The sequence below is a fragment of the Rhinolophus hipposideros genome, assembly GCF_964194185.1.
Source record: "Rhinolophus hipposideros genome assembly, chromosome: 6".
Taxonomy (NCBI): domain Eukaryota; kingdom Metazoa; phylum Chordata; class Mammalia; order Chiroptera; family Rhinolophidae; genus Rhinolophus; species Rhinolophus hipposideros.
In genome coordinates, this window is record NC_138052.1 from 42798842 (window position 1) to 42820541 (window position 21700).

The 21700-nt window shown below is 34.5% G+C and overlaps 1 protein-coding gene across 11 annotated transcripts in view; it reads right to left on the reverse strand.

The window, feature by feature from the left end:
• The window catches only part of SLC38A11 (solute carrier family 38 member 11), a 55452-nt gene that overhangs the window by 21456 nt on the left and 12296 nt on the right, over positions 1-21700 (reverse strand). For 9 of the 11 annotated variants that reach the window (XM_081052725.1, XM_081052717.1, XM_081052721.1 and 6 more), the window contains 2 exons: positions 15363-15469; positions 13210-13289 (listed from right to left, as the gene is read on the reverse strand). In XM_081052725.1, coding sequence (XP_080908851.1) covers positions 13210-13289; positions 15363-15469 — 187 coding nt within the window. Of the gene's footprint in view, positions 1-13209; positions 13290-15362; positions 15470-17579; positions 17614-21700 lie in introns of those variants that run through there. The other 2 variants (XM_081052727.1, XM_081052718.1) reach the window with 2 other exon arrangements.

The following is a 21700-nucleotide window of genomic DNA, read 5'->3' on the forward strand; positions in this document are numbered from 1 at the left end:
ACAAAGACAATATTAATAATTCTATTTTACAAATCTGGCATATGGGTTAAAATGAATGAAAGACTGTGGCATACAGTGGATAATCAATGTTAGCTGAGACTTTCTTCCACTCTTCCTCACTTTCCTAATGTTATCATTAAAGTAAAAATAAATGTCTTAGTCTGGGTTTAAGGACCTTCAGGAACATGCCGTACACTCTTCATCATGTTACTCATATATGTTTAGAGAATGAAGGGACCTTGCGGAAGGCAAGCTCTCTTACTTAAAATAAGTGAATGATTAATTTTGATAATAGGCATACATGTAACCATATAGGCAGTCATTTGGTTGATAATGATGAAAAAGATGAAATGGCTCATTTATGCTTTAGGTATTCACAGTAAATATTCAGTGTTCTATCCCATACACCAATTTTCTGCACAACTGGATCTGCCAAATTTTTGCAAGTTCCAGCTGCATAAAGCCATTTGAGACAATCTCAGGGTATTTGAATCTGCTTACGTTATTGCAGGATTTATGTCTTAGCCCAGCCATCAGTCTCCCCAGCTAAGCTGTAGCTCTGTAGTGATATGATAAATTTTGCTACCGTGGTGTGGAGACTACCATCAATGAAAGATAATTAAATGTTTGACTAAAAGAAAGCACTCATTAAACCTTTAGATATTTGACATCTAAAACGGAAAGGCAAATTTCCTGATTATTTAATTACCAGATAACATCTTAGACTAATCACTGGAAAGGAAAAAAATATGTAAAATTAACCTTTTACGTTTTTAAGCTTCTATCTACACACATACACACACACACGCACACATATTAATTAAAGGTTACTTTTATTTTTTGTTATATAAATTTCCAATTATAGAAAGGATTTATTCTGTCAGTATTGCAAAGACAGAATTTCTTCCTTTTGTATTTTACAAGGAAAGATTATGAATGAATATATCATATTTTATCATTAATGTTGATAAAACATAAGTATAGTGATATTTAAGTTCATTTCTTGAATACTTAGTACTACCTTCTTATAGAGAGACAAAGCCTACCTACTTGATCAGGCTAACTAGTTTCACTTTCAGGAATTATTTGGAGGTACTGCATTTTGTTTTAATAAGGTGAAATGGCCTTGCACCACGTTATAAAATCTTGAGGTGTGTGTGTGTGTGTGTGTGTGTGTGTGTGTGTGTGTGTGTGTATTTAATAGTTTTGGAAGCAATAGATAATATATATCTCATGATTGTTACCAAATTAAAAACCCAAAAACTTTTACAGAGTGCATAAATAAAAATGAGAAATAAAGAAATATCCAGCAAAACAAGATAAAATCATAGTGTAGTCATTGTTTTTCACACGATATCTCTTCCCAAAGCTTTCAATTAAGTGATAATACAGATGGTACTTGTTCTTCCTTTCATTTCTTAATCTCCCCATCAAGTAATAGTGTAATAGAAGCTGTAAGCTGTAGAGAAGGGGATTAGATCCAGTAATTGGATAAATTCTGAGAGATAATTTTCTAACCATTTTCCTCCCGCACACTAATTCTCGTATATTTTATGGCATAGTGCAAGCCTCACAAAAAAATGAAATAACTTCCATAAGGAGGAAAATATATTTTAAATAAAATGTTTGTACTTAAATCCTCAGCAAATTAATAATTAAAAGTTAAACTTGGACATACAATCAACCATGGTGAATGGGCCACATGAATTTATCTTCTTTCTCTCACCTCAGCCCTCATTAAAATTCTCCTAAGAGAATTCAAAAGAGGGATAAATCCACAAGGGAGAAGACCATGGAGAAAGGGATAGTGGAGAAGACATTTTGTGAAAAGGAAACCAGATGCTTACCTGGTAACTGCAGAGAATGGAAGAAATTACAACCACACAGAGGGAGCAAATGATGAGAAAGAGCTGATTCACTTTGCAAATCCCTTGTGTGCGCAGGACTCAGAGACACCTGAGAGCTACTCAGGATGCTCCAGAAAAAGGAAGAAAAAAAAAGAAAAATGAAAGATTTGAGATCCTGGATAGAGGGTATCTAACAAAAAAAGGAAGTCCTAGAATGACAGTGAGCAGCAAACAAAAATCAGTCCATCTAGAAAGGAGCAAAAGGAGAAAAGGCTCTGGGAGGAGGGAGTCTCAGAAAAAAAAAATTAAATTGGTAGATTATCTTATGTTTGAGCATTTGGAGGAGTAACAAAAATGATCAAAATCAAAAGCTAAACTAGGAGAAAATATTTGTAAAAGATACATCTCATGTTATTCAAAATATACAGAGAACACTTAAAACTCAACAATAAGAACACAATCAACCCAATTAAAAATGGGCAAAAGACCCTAACAGACACCTCACCAAAAAATATGTACGGAGAGCAAATAAGCATGTGAAAAGATACTCCACATCCTATGTCATCAGGGAAATGCAAATTAAGACACAGTGAAATGCCACTATACACCTAATAGAATGGCCAAAATCCAGAACACTGAGACGACCAAATGTAGACAAGGATGTGGAGCAACAGGAACTTTCATTCATTTCTGGTGGGAAGGCAAACTGGTGCAGCCACTTTGGAAGACAGTTTGTCGGTTTCTTACAAAACTAAACGTACTCTTGCCATACAATCCAGCAATTGCCCTCCTTGGTATTTACCCAGAACGGTTTAAAACATGTCCACACAAAAACCTACACATGATGTTTAGAGCAATTTTATTTATAATTGCCAGAACTTGGAAGCAACCAAGATGTCCTTCAGTAGGTAAATGAACAAAGAATCAATGGTACATCCAAATGATGAAATCTTATTCACTGCTAAAAAGAAATGAACTATCAAGCCATGAAAAGACACGGAAGAACCTTAAATGCATATTACTAAGTGCAAAAAGCCAATATGAAAAGGCTACATACTGTATAATTCCAACTATACTTCATTCTGGAAAAGGCACAACTATGGAGACAGTAAAAAGATTAGTGGTTGCCAGGGGTTGGGGGTTGGGGGATGGGATGAATAGACAGAGCCTAGACGACATTTTAGGGCAGTGAAAATACTCTGCACGATAACATAATGATGGATATATGTCATCACACATTTGTCCAAATCCACAGAATGTACAACACCAAAAGTGAACTCTAATATAAACTATAGACGAGGGGTGATTATGATATACTAATCTAGGTTAATCAGTTGAACCAACGTTCCACTCTGGGGGATGCCATGCATATGTGTGGGTAGGGAGTATATGGAAAATCCCTTGTGCCTTCCTCAACTGAGACTCTAAAACTGCTCTGAAAAATGAAGTCCTAAAAAATCTAATCTGGACATCCAGCTAAACATGGTTGAAGAGAAAACTAAAAGCAATTGTTAATTCTAGAAAAAACTAGTGTGCAAAAAAAGAATATAGCTATTTAATTTTGAACACTGTGTTATATCTCCACATATTAAGATATGGTAGAAGAGAAGAGATCATTTGAGAGAGCTCACCTTCATTTACTATATGACAAGAGTGAGAATGCAAAAATAGCACTTACAGGCATATCATGTAGATGTAAAAATGTAAATTCCAAATGATACATCAGAAATAGGAAAATATTTGGTAGGTGGTTGCTCAATTTCATTAAGAGCTATTTTTAACATTTGATTTTATAAAAATATGTAAGTATACATTTCTTTGAGAAAAAATAAATCAAAATGAAAGTTATGTTGGGAAGAAGCAGGATCCTTTAAAATGTCTTACAAAGCTTCAAATAGATTATGGCAACATAATGGAGGCTTGCTATAAGGTTGATATCACTTAAGAAGCCATGTTTGAAGTATTTTAATATATTTTAATACTAACAAAAATAGAGGCTGGCTTATAGCAGTTTGCAGCCGTGGTATGAAAAATACTTTCAAGAGAATAATTGTTTTCCTTATATTAAAAAATCCAGTCATATTCTAGCTACATTTTTTTCCCCTGAGAATTTTTTGTGTGGGGGGAAGGTGGGAGTTGGTTAGGTTTGGGGGAGTTAAATTCATTTTGCGATATTATCTCAGCTTGGATTCTTGGATTCAGGCATTTCATCCTATTTTGAAAGATGAACTCCATCTTATCTTTACAACAGCTGAGTAGCAGTAATAAGGCAAAGCAGTAGGAAGCAAGTTCTAGCAAATAATATCTCCGGTCTTCACAGACTTATGAAAACAAGCTGCAGGGGGATTGCTTCTGATCCCCAGAACACTAGAGCTCCCTCCCATCAGGAGGATCAAACATCACACCTCTCTGTCATACCCACCCAGATTCTTTTCAGCTAAACACAGACACCTTCCAAGTCATACTATCTCGGCAGAGCCTGTATTTTTGTTAAGAAACCTTACATGTTAACCTCTTTAACCAGACACATCTACTAGTTAGGTGCTCTGAGTGGCACATAAACAAAGGCTCCAGTTTCCCGTCACCCCACAAGCTATTAATGACACAGGCAGATCTACCCACTTCCCCAGCTTGGGCATCTGCTGAAAGCTCTCTGCCCCTTCCTGGCTCCAGCTCACTTTCCTTCTAATTCTGTTCTCTAGACAACTGTGATTTACATGAACATATAAAGCTGTTCGGGAAATTTCTTCTTGGGAATCACTCTAAACATCAAAACTGATTCATTTTTTTTTAAAAAAACACAATCTTTGCATAAAGCTAATCTTGAATTAAAATTTACATAAAACAGTATGCTGATTTTTTTTGCCAAAATAATATTTTGGTTTTTAATATGAATCATATAAAAAGCTTACACAGCTTGGCACCACAAACATTACAAATACTTCCTTTTTCTCATTTGGGACACCAACCACCTCTGATTCTTATTCAGTCATCTACTTTTCTATTCTTTTTTCCAGGATTGGATCTAATTCCTCTGTCAACTTTTTAATAATTGGTGTCAACTGTTTTTGTCACTTGGGATTCAAAAGGTAGATAGCGCATGGGAGGGGGCAGGATTTTACTTTTAAACATAATGGAAACTTGTTAGAATTATGAGTGTTGCTTTAGTTCTCTAATATGTTTTCCACAAAACAGAATTACATTAAAATATAATGTGAGTTTATATTAAAATAAATGAAATTTCAGATGTGAACTCCAGATAATTATTTTCCACTGGGGTTCTACTTGTGTTTCACCTTTCTCTACCTTATATGAGGTTGGACAATTAAGTTCTCGAACTCATCTTAGGAAAAAGTGTTACATACCTCATTGCTGAATATTACTACAGTCACCATTGAAGTACTCTCCTTGGGAAGCTATGCACCAATGCCGGTGCTTAGTCCACGCTTCAAAGCAATTCTGGAACTCTTTTTCTGGAATGGCCATCAGAGCTGTTGTCATATTACCCTTGATGTCCTGAATGTCATCAAAATGTCTTCTTTTCAATATTTCCTTTATCTTCAGGTAAAGAAAGAAATCATTGGGGGCCAGATCGGGTGAGTAGGGAGGGTGTTCCAATGCAGTTATTTGTTGACTGGCTAAAAACTCCCTCACAGACAGTGCCGTGTGAGCTGGTGCATTGTCGTGATGCAAGAGCCATGAATTGTTGGCGAAAAGTTCAGGTCATTTATCTTTTTCATGCAGCCTTTTCAGCACTTCCAAATAGTAAACAGAGTTAACTGTTTGTCCAATTGGTGCAAATTCATCCTGATATCAAAAAAGGTTAGCAACATCATCGCAACAAGTTCGTGAACTTAATTGTCAAACCTCATAAACTGTCCCTGCATAATCTTGTTCCTAAACTCCAGACTTGCATTTCCAAAACTATGGGAGGCTTCTTCTTCTCTCTCTACTCCAAGTGTTACTCAAAATCAAGATATTAAAATATTAAAAACATGCTTTTTTTTAGACCCGCTTCCTTTCCTATCCTGGTTAATAACTTAAAAGAATCTGGGGAGGGGTTCTCTTCCTCTGTTTCCATAGCAGCCCGCTCATAATTCTATTAAATAGTCTACTGAAGTTATCTTTTATGTGTTTGTCTACCCCACCATGCCCACAATAAGTTTTAAGAGACCTGAAGAAAAGGATTATGCTACATTGATTTTCTCAGCTCCAATACCTAGAAAAGTGACGGGAACAGTAAGCATTTAGTAAATACTAATTGACTGAACAGAGTCTTCCATTTTCTCCTTTTGGTGGTGAGTTCTGGACCATCTACCACTCTGGTTATCCAAACTGGAAACCTTGGCATCACCACTCCCCCCCAACCCTTCTTCCTCCTTTTCATTTCTACCAGCTTTGCCCTGCCACTGTTCCAGTTATCTTTTGCCTGTTTGCTTGCCTCAGATAGCCTCCTTCCAGGTCTTTCTACCCTCAATTTATGTTGCAAGAGAAGTCCAGTTGAAATGGAGACTAGCTCTGGTCACTCTCCTGCTTAAGAACTTTCAATGCCGCAGCAAGTAAAGAACAAATCCAAGTGTCTTAGCACTACACAAAAAGCTTTCCTTTCATTGGTCAGTCTCTGCCAACCTCTTTACGATCACTTCTTTGCACAAACTCGAGCCAAACTCTCAGCTCAGAATCACCAAAACTCAGAAGCTACATAGTGGGGGTCAGTAGATTAGGAAAGCACTATCTTCAGCAGTCTTTCAAGAGATAATATGGAGACATGACCGTTGTTAAAACTATGATAAAATATGTATTTGAGGGGCAACAAAAAAAGCAACGTAGTTTTTGAGAATATTCTCAATGGTTGAGAATATTCTCAACCTTTAGTTTTATTTGATAGTTCCCCTAACCAATGGCAAACTGTCTGTCCTTCCTAATATTAGAAACTTGAACTTCTGCCATTATATACATCACACCTCTGAGCCTCACACACTTCTGCCAACAATAGCTTCCAACCTTTCCCCACTTTCTTTTTTGACACAACTAATGGCAGTACATTTTTTCAAGCAGCAGATCGCATATTATCTTGAAATAGTACCTGCCTGCCCAGGTCGGGCTAAAGGCCCTTCCTCTGTTTCCACGGCACTTCCCAACAATTCTAAGTATGATATTGAGATTATCTTTCAAAGGTCTATTCTCCCCTTCCACAAACCATAGGTATCGGAGGTCAGGGACTGTGCTTTCGTCATCTTCGCAGCCCCAATATCTAGAAGAGTGACTGGCACCAGCAAAACATTTACTAAGTGCTTGTTGGTTGAAAGAGCAGGCTAAGCAAGCTACTGTAGGTTTGTTCTTTGGTTGTGAATGTATACCAGAGACTGGTCTGTCTTCTCACTGGAAATAACAGACAGGTGGCAAACCTCACTAAGGCAGCCATTTATAAAAATAACTGTGATGGACAGAATAAGTTCTTAACACTGAGCAATCTGGGCTGTTCCTCCAGTTCCACTAACACAGCAACTAGACTAATCTTCTCTGAGAATATACTGCCTTGCAGCTGTTTTTCCTATTTTCATGTAGACCCAACTTAAATGATGGTTCTATTTGTTGCATCATGTAGTCAATCTGTCTGGTAACACTTACCAGTGTTACTAATAGTGCTGCAGAACTTGAAGTCAAACAGTATTTGAGCAAATGAGTTAGCAAATTCTGCTAACATGGAGGTAGCCTCAGGAAATTTTCTTTGGCAGGAAATGTTTCTGCATGAAATTTTTATCATCCCAAGATAATTTTTATTGTCTCATTACTTCAAAATTTTGGTCAGTTAACCCCCAAGTTGAGTCACCTAAAACCAGAAGGCACATGGATCCATTAATTTATCCAACTGATTATTCAACAGTTCTTTACTGAATTCCGATTCTGTGTTAGGCAGTGTGCTGAAACACAGGTATATGGTGTGAAAAGAACAAATGTGACCCCTGTTCTCGTGGCATTTACAATATGGCGAGAAAGACATAAAATACACAACAAACCATAGAAAAGATGAATAAAGATAATTTAACAAAGAGCACAGTTATTTTATTCCTAGGTGTCGATCCCTTTTCACTTTCTATGGTGAAAGTTTCAAATGTAACCAACCAAAGAATTCCAGTGCTGAACCTTTTCCTGTCTCACAGACTCTCAGATGACAATTGAATCTCTGAAAAAATAGAAGGTATTGGGCATGAACACTCAAATTCCCTTCACTGGTCTTTAGGATGAATCTGCATTTTACTCTCCATACTCTTATCTTACTGTTTCAAGAGGAAGAAATATCCAGGCTCCTCAACAAGGATTACTCTATATCATAAATTCCAACTTTTCAAGATCTCCTGGGTGACTTGGCCCCATTTTCTCGCTTGGTCTATAACATGTTCAATATCTCCTATGGTAAGAAGGGTACTTTAGAGTTCTTACTCCCTCAAGCCACTGTTTTGTCATGTCATTTACATTCATTGATGCTCTTTACACACAAATAAAAAGGGGGAGGGACAGGGTTTGCAAAATTCACTTTCCTATCATTCACTTTCACCTTAATTCTCTTTCACCTGGCTTCCACCCATATTATTTGGTTGAAATTCTGGAAGTTTAGCAGAATTTCCTATCACCTGACGTGGAAATCTGTAGTTTGCATCATGCAGTGTATACTCCCAGCATTCTTGCCTTGATTTCCTTTGGGATCATCCTTTCCCCCACCGCCAGCCCATGTGCTTTGGTTGGGTTGACCCTATCCTTAACATCAAGGATAGGCATGTAATCTAAACACAAGCACTTCAACACAGGCCATAATGATAAGGTTTGGGATTGTCATAGGTCCTCATTAGAGCCAATCAGAACTAATAGCGGAAGGAGGTTGGGGGTAACTTATAAGAGAAAGCTCTTTCTTTTTATAAGGACTTGGATTTGAATGGATGTAGGATGAGACTGCTGCTGCTATCTTTTCAAAATAAAGGAAAAGCCTTTCAGAAACTAGAGATAGAACAAGAAGTGAAGCCAAGAAATGAAAAATAGCAATTATGTCTGATTTCACTGACTGTACTCCTAAATCCAGCCAAACCTAATAACAGAACTATCCTTGAACTTTACAGTAAAGTGAGTCAATATAAGTGAGTCATAAATTCTTTTGGCTTTATTTAGTTAGGACCCTGTGGTTGTTGTCCTTTGCAACAAAGCTGGCAATAATTTATGCATTATCAAAACATTCAGTGGCTAGTATTTGACAAGACTAATTATTCTTTTTTTTAAATATGCACTATTCCTCTGTCTTTACCCACTTTTTTCTGATCCTTTTTTAAATCCCCTTTAGGTCCTCCTTTTGTATAGCATTATATTATAGAACTACAGGATTAGAATGGATCCTAATCCAATGGATAAGGGGTAAAGAAATTAGTATGTATTGAGATCCTTAGGGAAGGCACATTTTATGCACATAAATACCTGTGGAAAGTGTAGCTGCACTTTTTAGAATTATGTTTGGAACATCAACCACTCTATTGATTAAAATGCTGTAAAACAGATGTCATATGAAGAGAAAATAGTTATAAATTTGAGCTGCATGCTATCATTTCTATTCTGAATGTAAAGAGTTGAGTATTAATGAGGCACAGAATGAAGGTTTTCATAGCAATAATGACTCTGATTCTAGTTTGAAAAAGAATGGGAAAACTGTGTTACCACGTTTTTCTACTAGCACACTTTCTGAAAAGCAATTAAATTGTCCTGTCACCTCAGTTTTTAGAAAGCACAAGGTTAGAAAATACAATAAAGCTGACCATTATTTCCAAAAAGAACTGAAAGTCATTGGAATGTGAGATATTTGAAATCATATCAAAAAGTGGAATTTATGGCCCTATGAGTTACGGAAAAGGAAATTGAATTGTGTGTTTTATTTTTAAAACACAACCACTAAAAAGGTGTTGCTATAGTAACAAGGTCAATACCAGTAGCCATTACAGACCTTCCTCTTTCCTGATAGTAGGTTGAAAAATCTTTTTCAAATACCACTTTAAAAACCTCATGAAAAAGTATAGCTTTTCTGATCATTCATCTGAACCAAAAATGAGGAAAAACACAGAGTATTGAATTTCTCATGTTTTATGGATTATGAGCATTCGTGGCCATCATATTTTCAGAGAGAAGCCTGCCTGACTAGCTATTATGCCAACCCCTCAACGTGGGGTTTGATTAGCCTAATTGTAAATTTGGACAAACAAAAGTTGTTTGCAGTAGTATTCAAACAGAAATTAAAGGTGGCACAATATTAAAACACACACACACTTCTTTAACATCTAAATATTGAAAGAGTTAAGTAAATAATCCCTGTTATTAGAAAATTTTCAAAGGCTCAGATGAAATAAGATATCACCACTAGAGGAAGGTTAGAGAAACACAGGTCTCATTTTGTTTACAACACAACTAGATATCTCTTTGGTCATAAAATCAATTCATTTAGCCCTACCAGGAAGTGGCCTCTCTTTTCTCTTTCTATTGTATGGAGATACATTGCCTATATGATGATCATTTCTATCATTTTCCACACTAAACAGTGAGCCCCTTGAGAGCAGAGATTTCATTTCGATTTGTATTCACAATAGTATCTTACATAACATTTTGTATATAAAAGACACTGAAAAAAGTAAGTGGAGAATGAATCATGAAAAATAATGACAAAAGAGTAACTAAAATAACACAAAATCACAGGTATATTTTTAGAAAGGATGTATAAGTTAAAAGTGTACTCATGAGTTTAATCTCTTTAAACCAAGAGGCTCTATCTACATCCTTGTTCAGACTCAAGACCCTTAAATAATGATCCAATTGCCTGACCTCTAGACAGATTCACTCAGAATTTCTGCAGGTGGGGACCTGGTATCAGTATTTAAAAGCTACTTAGGTAATTCTAATGGGACGTCAGAAAAATCATTGCTTTAAACTCTTCTCCTGGAGTTCAATTAATGAATAATCTACCTCCAACTTTGAAGTACTCCCCGCCCCAATATTGCCTTATAGTACTATACCAAATCTATGAGACCTTTTATCATAACCCAATCATTTATTCTCTAGGATCACTTTTCATAATAAAAGTTTCAATTAAAATAGGTCTGCCTTGAACAATTAAAAATTTTAGCTAAAAATTAGTATCTATTGTACTCTGTTCCATTTACTTATTAGCTCTTTGTTGCTGTGAATTCAGCTTCTGAAAATCAGAACTGAATAGAGCACCAACATAATTGATGTTAAATAAATGACAGCAGAATTTAATATACGCTTTTGTGCCTTTATGCTTATCCTTCCTGGGCCTGTGATGCCTTTTACAACCTTATCTACCTTGAAAAATTTAATCTTTCAAAACATGTAGATCATATTTCTCTTCCTCCAGGAAGCCCTCCCTGATTCAGAGAGACTATTAAGCACTCCCTTTTTTGGCACTGCGACTGCCCCTAGTTTATGCCTCTGTTTTGCACCCTTATACTGTACTATCATTTCTTTTTCTTTTTCTTTTTTAAAAAAATATGTCCCTTCTCCGTATCTAATTGTCAACAACTTGCAGTAGGTGCTGACTTGTGCCTCTCTGTTCTTTTCTCTCAAGGCACAGCAAAATAGCTATAAACAATAGGCATCTAATAAATGTTTATTAAATGAAAAAATAAATGACCACATTTAAGCAAACCAGGTGCATTTGAAAAACACTATTGTAATGGACTGAATTGTGTCCCCAACAAAATCCATATGTTGAAATCCTAACCCCCAGTGAGAAGGTATCTGGAGATGGGGACTTTGGGAGAGAACTAGGTTTAGATGAGATCCTAAGGGTGGAGCCCTTAAAGGATGAGACACCAGTTTGCTGTCTCTCTCAACTGGCTGCCATATGAAGAAGACACAGCAGGGAGACAAGGAAGAGATTTCTCACTAACTAGCCTCCAGAACTATGAGAAAATAAATTTGTGTTGTTTAAGCCACCCAGTCTATAGTATTTTGTTCCAGCAACCCAAGCTGACTAATATAATTATGAACTGGGATTAAGTTGTTTGAAGAGAATATTAATATAAACATCACAGATTATTATACCTTTCCCTTTTATTTAAATATTTTAAAAAATAGGTGTTTGTTTTTTCAAAGAAAAGGCCATACCAAATGCAGTTAGACTAGATATTTACACTTCCTTCCAAATAAATTTGTGGCATAATTTTTGATCTTTTCATAGTAAACTAAGAAGCCTGACATGAGCATAAACAATTGAAATGAAGTGATTTGACAAAACAACAATTTATCAACAGGATAAAGTAAGTTATCTTGCAACCACATTATTATAGCTATTTATAGCTATAGCTATATTCATCAGGCTTATTTTATTTTTTCTCACATATAACAGTCATTGAAGACCTAGTATGTCCCTTGCACTGTCCTAGACATTATGTCTAACATTAATTTTATTTTGGATAGAGAAAATATTTAAGGTCTCACGGAAACGCCATACTATATTATTGATTGATTGATTGATTGGTTGATTTATATATTTAACAAGTATTTATTGTGCATTATGGGACTCTACATTTAAAGCCAATTTAGTTAGTTTCATCCCAGCATTCTCTTGGGACTATAGATATAAACCAGTCCTTATCTGGTGAATCTAATCTATAATCAAATCATAAAAACTGTGCAGTTTAGATCAGCAGTACCCACAACCTAAATCTCATGGATGAGTAAATAAAATTTGCAGAACTGATACAAAGTTGCCAACATTTTATTTGGCTAAACAATAACATTAAAAAAACAAATAAATACCATTATCAAAAATCACGATCAGTTCACAAATTACAAAGCCTTTCAACACAAAATAATTAAAAAACCTAATCTTAGTAGAGAATAAAGGTTGGCTTTCATCATGACTCCAGTTTGTTTAATGGCAAAAAGCCCCCAAAACATCCAAAATATTCTTTATTCTTCTCATTTCAGCCTAGATTGGTGAAACTTTGTTAAGAACAAATCCGTCTCTGAAGGAGATATTGAAATTTCTGCCATCTCCCACTTTTACTCCTGTGTGCTCTACTTCAATCCTATCACTATTCAGAATCTCTTCTTTATTCTAATTCTCATGGCTGGCCATTAAAATAAACAAGTAAACTTAGTTTAATATCATCGGCTATGCAGGGTCCAAGGGAAACATGCATATCTACTTGGCTGTAATTATTTTCTCTAATTTTATCAAGTACTAAAGATAAACAAATGATGCTTCTGATACCACAATTACTTTACATTTCAGCGTTTATATCACAAATATCTATGTGAAGGTTATAAATTTCATGAAGACCATCCAATAAGCAGCAAAACTTACATGTGTGGACCCAACGAAATTACCCTCGTCATTACAATTCCAAGAATCAGAGTTGTTAAAACTGTAGAAGTAAGAGAAATCTGTGAAAAAAAAAGTAAAGATATTGTCAATATAGCACAGAGAGTATTTTATTGAAAATAGTAGGTATTTCTCTTTTCATTTGTATAATTTTAAATGCAATTATTTACTCATTGATTTGTATAAATTGGGGTGATAATCTCAGGAATATAACTTTTTAACAGTTATTAATATAACTGATTATAATTATTAATATAATTATTTATCAGTTATTTTATCAGTCTTAGTGTTTTCCCTCTAAATAGGAAAGCAAGTATCATACATAACCGTTATAATCTTGCAACATGGATTGAAATGTTTTTAGTGGCTTTCTGATGATTTTCCTTTAGGGAAGTGACATTATGTTTTCTTTTTCTTCAGACCCTATGTTAGTATTGTTTTGTTTTGTTTTTCCAATCTATAATTGCTCCTTCTGCTTCTGTCTTCATCATACCCTCACCCTTCCAACATAACCCCTCCCACACATACATTTTTGTGGTGCATTTGCTTTTTCCTTTCTGTTCCCTAGCTCTGCTAGTCTACTTTTCCTTCATGAATTTGATGTCTCTAAGTCTTCTTTGCTTCTTCCTCTCTCTCCTGTCACTATTTCAACTAGCTCAAAAATAAACTGGTCTGTGTGTGTATGTGCTCTGTGAACTCAATACATTAGATCTAGTATGTTTCTTCTCTTAATTTTAAAAATGGATAAACACATTTTAGACTTTCTTCTCTGATAAGAAAAATATAAAATTGATTTTATTTGATTGTTATTAAATGTTTTGAGTGTTGTTAGTTTTTAATTAGAAAGAAGCTTCTATTATGAGCCTCTGATCTACTCAGGAACAGAAATATTAGGTAATATTCCCGATGTCACACAGCAAGAAAGTGACAGAGGAGAAGCTCAAATGCAAGTATCCCTGATCAGGGCTCTTGTCTACCTGCTTTGCTCATTGGAAGATTTATTTAGATACTTCAGTATAACACTCTTAGGGGACATTTCGAGAAAATGTTCAGGTAATAATATGATAGAATACTAGTAGCTTTCTTTTCATGAATTCTTTGCCTTCTGCTTTGAGAAGGTAACATTTGTGTCTACATTGAACATGTGAATGGAAAACAGTCTAGCCATTTCATATAATTCACCAAAATAAGCACCTTTTGATATACTCTTGTTTATTTCTGGATAACTGTTAGGGAAGGAATGCAGAATAGTCAGAATACTCTGGAATATTACCTACACTATCAACTCTACCTGCTAGGAAGAACTTCTTAGCTGTGGATACACATCAAATATACTGTGAAAAGTAAAATTCAATCAACTGTTGGAATTTTCAAAATAGAATATAAAAATATCATACATATAATGCTAACAATTTTTCATTGGACTGCTTGGCATCATGTAGCTACGGCACCAATAATATTTTGCATAAAATACAAACATTCCTTGAGAGTAAGGAAATAAAATACAGCCAGAAAAGCTACTCTATGTCCATGAGAATATGTGATGAGTTGAATAATTATTTTGTTGGTTTCATTAGAAATAAATCAGCATGTATCTTTAGCAATAGCAATCATAAATATCAGTCAAATTCTCAACAATTAATCAATCAACACATTGACATTTGAATTAGACAGATGAAAAATAGGCACAACAGACATTGTAATTTACAAAGAAAAATTTAAGCCAATAAACAATTCATCCTTACTTCTAAATTTAGTTTAAATTTTAAATGATTTAACCTGCTATCTATAAAAATGATAGAACAACATTTTTTAGTAAATTAGATTTGGTTTAATAGTTCTCATTTTTTTTTCTAAATTTAAAGAAGCTACCTTTATTCAACATAAAGTTAGAATAACAATCTTAAGGAAGAAAAAGAAAGGACATAATTAACTTATACTCATCAATTATTTAACCATCCATTCCCCCAAATAAGCTAAATATTTAACCATACATTACTTTCGCATAAGTATCAGTAAACTAAAAGAATCTAAAGTTAAATACTATAATTAAGAACTTGGTCATATAGTCAGTAGTTGGACAAAATGCAGATAACAAAGTACATTTCTGTGCCTACTTAAAATATAAAAATTACCTTTCCAAGCTTCGCTACATCTCGGTATAAGGACAAAGGCAAAGTAAAAGCCACCGTGGAAAGCAAAATAATGAAGTGGCGACCGATGAAGAAGTTTTCAGGGTCAACTAAAACACAATAAATATTATAACGTGTTCATAGGTATGCGTAGCACACCAGTGACACAAGTAAACAGCCAAACACTGAATTATCAAAACGACTTAAATAACATTACATACTATCTAAAGGACAAAGACTTTAAGAGTAAATAAGAGTAAATAAACTCTTGACATCAAACCATGTAAAACTAGACATAATTCACCAAAATGTAAATACAAAATAACTTACAAAATAACTTATAGTTCAAACAATGCTATAATATTTTACATTGAAATTATTTTAAAAGCCTCCTAATCAGTTTCCTTGTTTCTACCTTCCTTTCTCCCCTGAGAGTATATACTCTTAACCTAGAAACTAAAGGGATCCTTTTTCATGGGCAAAAAGAAACACATTATGTCACTACTTGTCCAAAATCCTCTAATGGTAAAACTGTTCATTCAGAAAGTAAGCTACATGGAGACCAGGCATTTTCTGAGGCTTAAAAAAAAAAAAAAAATCTGTATTTCAAAGAGACTTTAACAAAATTTTAAAAATAAAGATTTAGATAAAAATATTCACTATATTTCAATCCTCTCATAGAGAGAAGCAACTTGTTGGATAGAGAAGTCAAAGGGAAGCTGCTGAAACCTGGTATGCAATGTAGAATCTTAGCTACCATAACAAGGAAATAAGTGTGTGTGTGTGTGTGTGTGTGTGTTTGTGTGTGTGTGTGTGATCAAATACCAAAAATACGTAAACATAAATTAAAACATACTTACAAGGATTTACATATTTTTAAAGCTGTGCTAATCACAGTGTTCGCTTCAGGAGCTATATATCTACTCCAATGAAGACACCACTGCTTAAAATTTTTAGCCCATACTGACTTCCTTCACAGAGCATGTAGTTATATTTTTGAAAGGTCTTCAGTGGTACTAAGTCTTTGTGTATTTATTTCTGCAAAGTTTAAAGTCTGTAGAAACCAAGTCTGTCAAATAAGTGAGTGTGGTTTAAAAAATAAAAAAGAAGCTATTACTCATATGTGGCTAATAAACAAACTTACAAAGAAGTTTCAAGATAGAAATTTCAAAATGGCCTAAATTAACACATACATACATACATACACACACATGTATACACAAGAATGGAATAATTAATCATGAGTATTTGTTCAACTCAGACATAACTAAACAATCATAAAATTGTGAATTAAAACAATAAAACTGGATGCTTAAGTTCCCCAAACCCTGAATTCAACTATTTACATACTCCTAGTAAATGTAATTTAAATTAAATTATCCATCTGTTTCTATTTACTACTCCCCCTATAATATGTTTGGTAGAAAATATATTTTCTTCCCTTGAAAAATTCTAAGGCCTGGAAAAGACTAAAATATACGGCTATGAATAGCATGTAGGAGCCTAATAACTGAGGATCTCCATTAGTGTAAAGGACATTTTTCACTAATGATGAGATCTATTACCTATACGATCTTCTAACAAAAATATACTCAAATAAGCATTTAAAATGTTTAAACAATAGTAAGAAATATTGAACATTAACAGTTTTCAAAAATTTCAAAATCATCCAAACATACTACTTCTGCCAATGTTTCTCATGATTTTATTTCTATCATGAACCAAGACTTTGGTTATCTGGGAAAAGTATAATTGTCCACTTGTTAGTCTAAGATATTGGTGATATATTTCTGAATTTAAAAAAATACGCAGCTTTATTAAGGATTTTATCTACTTCTAAAAACTTTGGCATCACATTAATCTTTATAAGACATATAAACAATCATATATTACAAAATATCACATTCAACCATGTAAAGACACTGAAATAAGAATAAATTGCAGTTTGGACGTCATCAAAATGGCGGGGTAAGGTGAGCCTCTGTAAAGCTCCCCTGGAATCTACAACTGATCGAGCAGCAATAACTCCACAAAGGACTTTATGCACAGTGGACAGGCAAGACGAAGAGGCCCACTACTGAACTGACATATATAGAGCACTTCATCCTAAAACATCAGACTACACATTCACTTCTAGTGTACATGGAACATTCTCAAGGATAGACCATATATTGGGACATAAAATCAGCCTCAGCAAATTTTAGAAGATCGAAATCATACCAAGCATATTCTCTGATCACAAGGCTTTGAAGTTGGATATAAACTGCAAAAAGAAAGCAGGAAAAAACACAAATACATGGAGATTACACAGCATACTTTAAAAGAACGACCAGGTCAAAGAAGAAATTAGAGCTCAAAGGATACATAGAAACAAATGACAATGAAAATACATCCTACCAAAATTTTTGGGATGCAGCGAAAGCAATTGTAAGAGGGAAATTTATATCATTACAGGCCTCTCTCAAGAAACAAGAAAATTCCCAAATAAATAACCTCATGTTACACCTTAAAGAACTTCAAAAAAGAAGAACAAGTGAAACCTAATGTCAGCAGAAGAAAAGAAATAACAAAAATCAGAACAGAACTAAATGAAATAGAGAACAAAAAGACAATAGAAAAAAATTAATGTGACAAAGAGCTGGTTCTTTGAAAAGATTAACAAAATTGACAAACCCTTGGCTAGACTCACTAAGATAAAAAGAGAGAAGACACTAATTAACAAAAAAAATCAGAAATGAAAAAGGGGAAGTTATCATTGACACCACAGAAACATAAAGGATCATCCAAGAATACTATGAAGGAATATATGCCACCAAATTCAATAACCTAGAAGAAATGGACAAGTTCTTAGAAACATATAGCCTTCCAAGGCTGAACCATGAAGAACTGGAAAATCTAAATGGACCGATCATCAGTAATGAAATTGAATCAGTCATCCTAAACCTTCCCAAAAGCAAAAGTCTGGGACCAGATGGCTTCACTATTGAATTCTACCAAACCTTCAAAGAGGATCTAATACTAATCCTGCTCAAACTCTTCCAAAAAATTGAGGAAGAGACAATACTCCCTAACTCATTTTATGAGGCCAACATTACCTGATACCAAACCTGGTAAGGACAACACAAAAAAAGAAAACTACAGACTAATATCTCTGATGAACACAGATGTAAAAATCATAAACAAAATTCTAGCAAATCGAATACAACAATGCATTAAAAAGATTATTCACCATGACCAAGTGGGGTTCATCCCTGGGGCACAAGGATGGTTCAACATCTGCAAATCCATCAATGTGATACATCACATAAACGAAATAAAGGACAAAAATCATATGATTACATCAATTGATGCAGAAAAAGCATTTGACAAGATACAACATCCGTTTATGATTAAAACACTTAATAAAATTGGTATAGAAGGAAAAATACCTTAATATAATAAAGGCCATATATGACAAGATCTCAGCTAATCTCATAATTAATGGTAAAAAACTGAAGCCCTTTGCTCTACGTTCAGGAACACGACAGGGCTGTCTCCGATCACCTCTGCTTTTCAATATAGTGTTGGAAGTCCTTGCCAGAGCAATCAGGCAAGAGAAAGAAATAAAAGGCACCCAAATTGGGAATGAAGAAGTTAAACTATCACTCTTTGCAGATGACATGATGCTATATACAGAAAACCCTAAAGACTCCACCAAAAAGCTGTTAGAAACAATCAACGAATATAGTAAAGTTGCTGGCTACAAAATCAACATGCAAAAGTCCATTGCATTCCTATATACTAACAATGAAATCTCAGAAAAAGAAATACAAAAAACAATTCCTTTCACAATTGCAATAAAAAGAATAAAATACCTAGGAATAAACTTAACCAAGGATGTGAAAGACCTATATGCTGAAAACTATAAGACATTTTTGAAAGAAATTGAAGACAGAAAGAAATGGAAAGATATTCCGTGCTCATGGATTGGAAGAATCAACATATTTAAAATGGCCATATTACCCAAAGCAATATACAGATTTAATGCAATCCCCATCAAAATTCCAATGGCATTTTTTAAAGAAGTAGAACAAAAAATCATCAGGTTTGTTTGGAACCACAAAAGACCCCGAATAGCCAAAGAATCTTAAGAAAAAAGAACAATACTGGAGGTATCACACTGCCTGACTTTAGCTTGTACTACAGGGCTACATTAATCAAAACAGCTTGGTATTGGCAGAAAAACAGACACATAGACCAATGGAATAGAATTGAGAACCCAGAAATAAAACCACATAAATATGGACAGATAATTTTTGACAAAGAAGCAAAAAACATACAATGGAGGAAAGACAGCCTCTTCAATAAATGGTGCTGGGAGAATTGGATAGCCACATGCAAAAAATGAAACTGGACTGCTGTCTGTCACCATGTTCCAAAATTAATTCAAAATGGATCAAAGACTTAAACATAAGACCTGAAACAATAAACTGCATAGAAGAAAAATAGGTACTAAACGTATGGACCTTGGGTTCAAAGAGCATTTTTGAATTTGACTCCAAAGGCAATGGAAGTAAAAGCTAAAATAAATGAATGGGACTATATCAAACTTCAAAGCTTCTGCACAGCAAAAGAAACCATCGACAAAATAAAGAGGCAACCAACTGAATGGGAGATTTTTGCAAACAGTGCCTCCGATAAGGGTCTAACATCCGAAATATACAAGGAACTCATACAACTCAACAACAAAAAAAACAAACAACCCAATTGAAAAATGGCAGAGGACCTGAAAAGACATTTCTCCAAAGAGGACTTACAAATGGCAAATAGACATATGAAAAAATGCTCAATATCACTAATCATCAGAGAAATGCAAATAAACCACAATAAGATTTTACCTCACCACAGTCGGAATGGCTATCATAAACAAGAGAAATAATAACAAGTGTTAGAGAGGCTGTGGAGGAAAAGGAACCCTCATACACTGTTGGTGGGAATGCAGACTGGTGCAGCCGCTATGGAAGGCAGTGTGGAGGTTCCTCAAAAAATTACGAATAGAATTACCATATGATCCAGAAATCCCTCTCCTGGGTATCTACCCAAAAACTCTGAAAACATTTATCCATAAAGTCACCTGTGCTCCAATGTTCATTGCAGTTTTGTTTATGGTGGCCAAGACATGGAAACAACCAAAATGTCCTTCGATAGATGAATGGATAAAGAAGTTGTGGTATATATACACAATGGAATACTATTTGTCAGTAAGAAAAGATGATATAGGAACATTTGTGACAACATCAATGCATCTTGAGAGTATAATGCTAAGTGAAATAAGTCAGACAGAAAAAGCAGAGAACCATATGATTTCAGTGTTATGTGGTATATAAACTAAAAAAACCAAAAGAACAAGACAAACAAATGAGAAAAAGAAACTCAGAGACACAAATAGTTTAGTGGTTACCAGAGGGTAAGGGGGTGGGGGGTGGGTGATGAGGGTAAGGGGGATCAAATATATGGTGATGGAAGGAGAACTGATTCCGGGTGGTGAACACACCATGGGATTTATAGATGATGTAATACAGAATTGTACACCTGAAATCTATGTAATTTTACTAACAATTGTCACCCCAATAAATTAAAAAAAAAAGAATTGTGGTTTTTTCTATATGACCTATTTTTTAAAAGTCATTTTTGATGATTATAATAGTAATAACCAGAAAGGAGTTTCAAAGGGAACTTGAGCCTTATGTATGATGTTTTATTTTTATGCATATATATTCCTATCAGTATATTTTTTTGTAAATTTAAAAATCAATGAAAATTAATAATCAAAATGTTTCTATCAGGGAAAATTAAAGTAATTACAGTCTATCCAACTGTACAGTAGATACCATACAGGAGAATACTGAATTGCCCATTAAGAAAACAGGATAGATCCCTATGTTTTGATATGAGTATGTGTCCCTAACATATTACTAAGAGAAAGAAGCATGCTAATAGAACAAGATGTATAGTGTTATTTTATTCATGTGACTATCTGAAGTTATACCCATTCTCAAAACTCTGAAAGTATACATGAGAAAGGAAGGAAGGAAATGTTGGAAGGATTGTCCCTACTTGGTTCTCCCAAGAGGAAGAGATTATGAGTGTGTTCCAGCTTCTCCATTTTGCTTATCTGTGTTTTCAATATTTTCCTAATAAATATGCATTATTCTTAAATAAGAAAATAAAGTGATAAAAATTTTAAAAATTAAGGGGTGTTGGGGTGGTAGATGAGGGTAAAGGGGATCAAATATACGGTGATAGAAGGAGAACTGACTCTGGGTGGTGAACACACAATGTGATTTATAGATGATGTAATA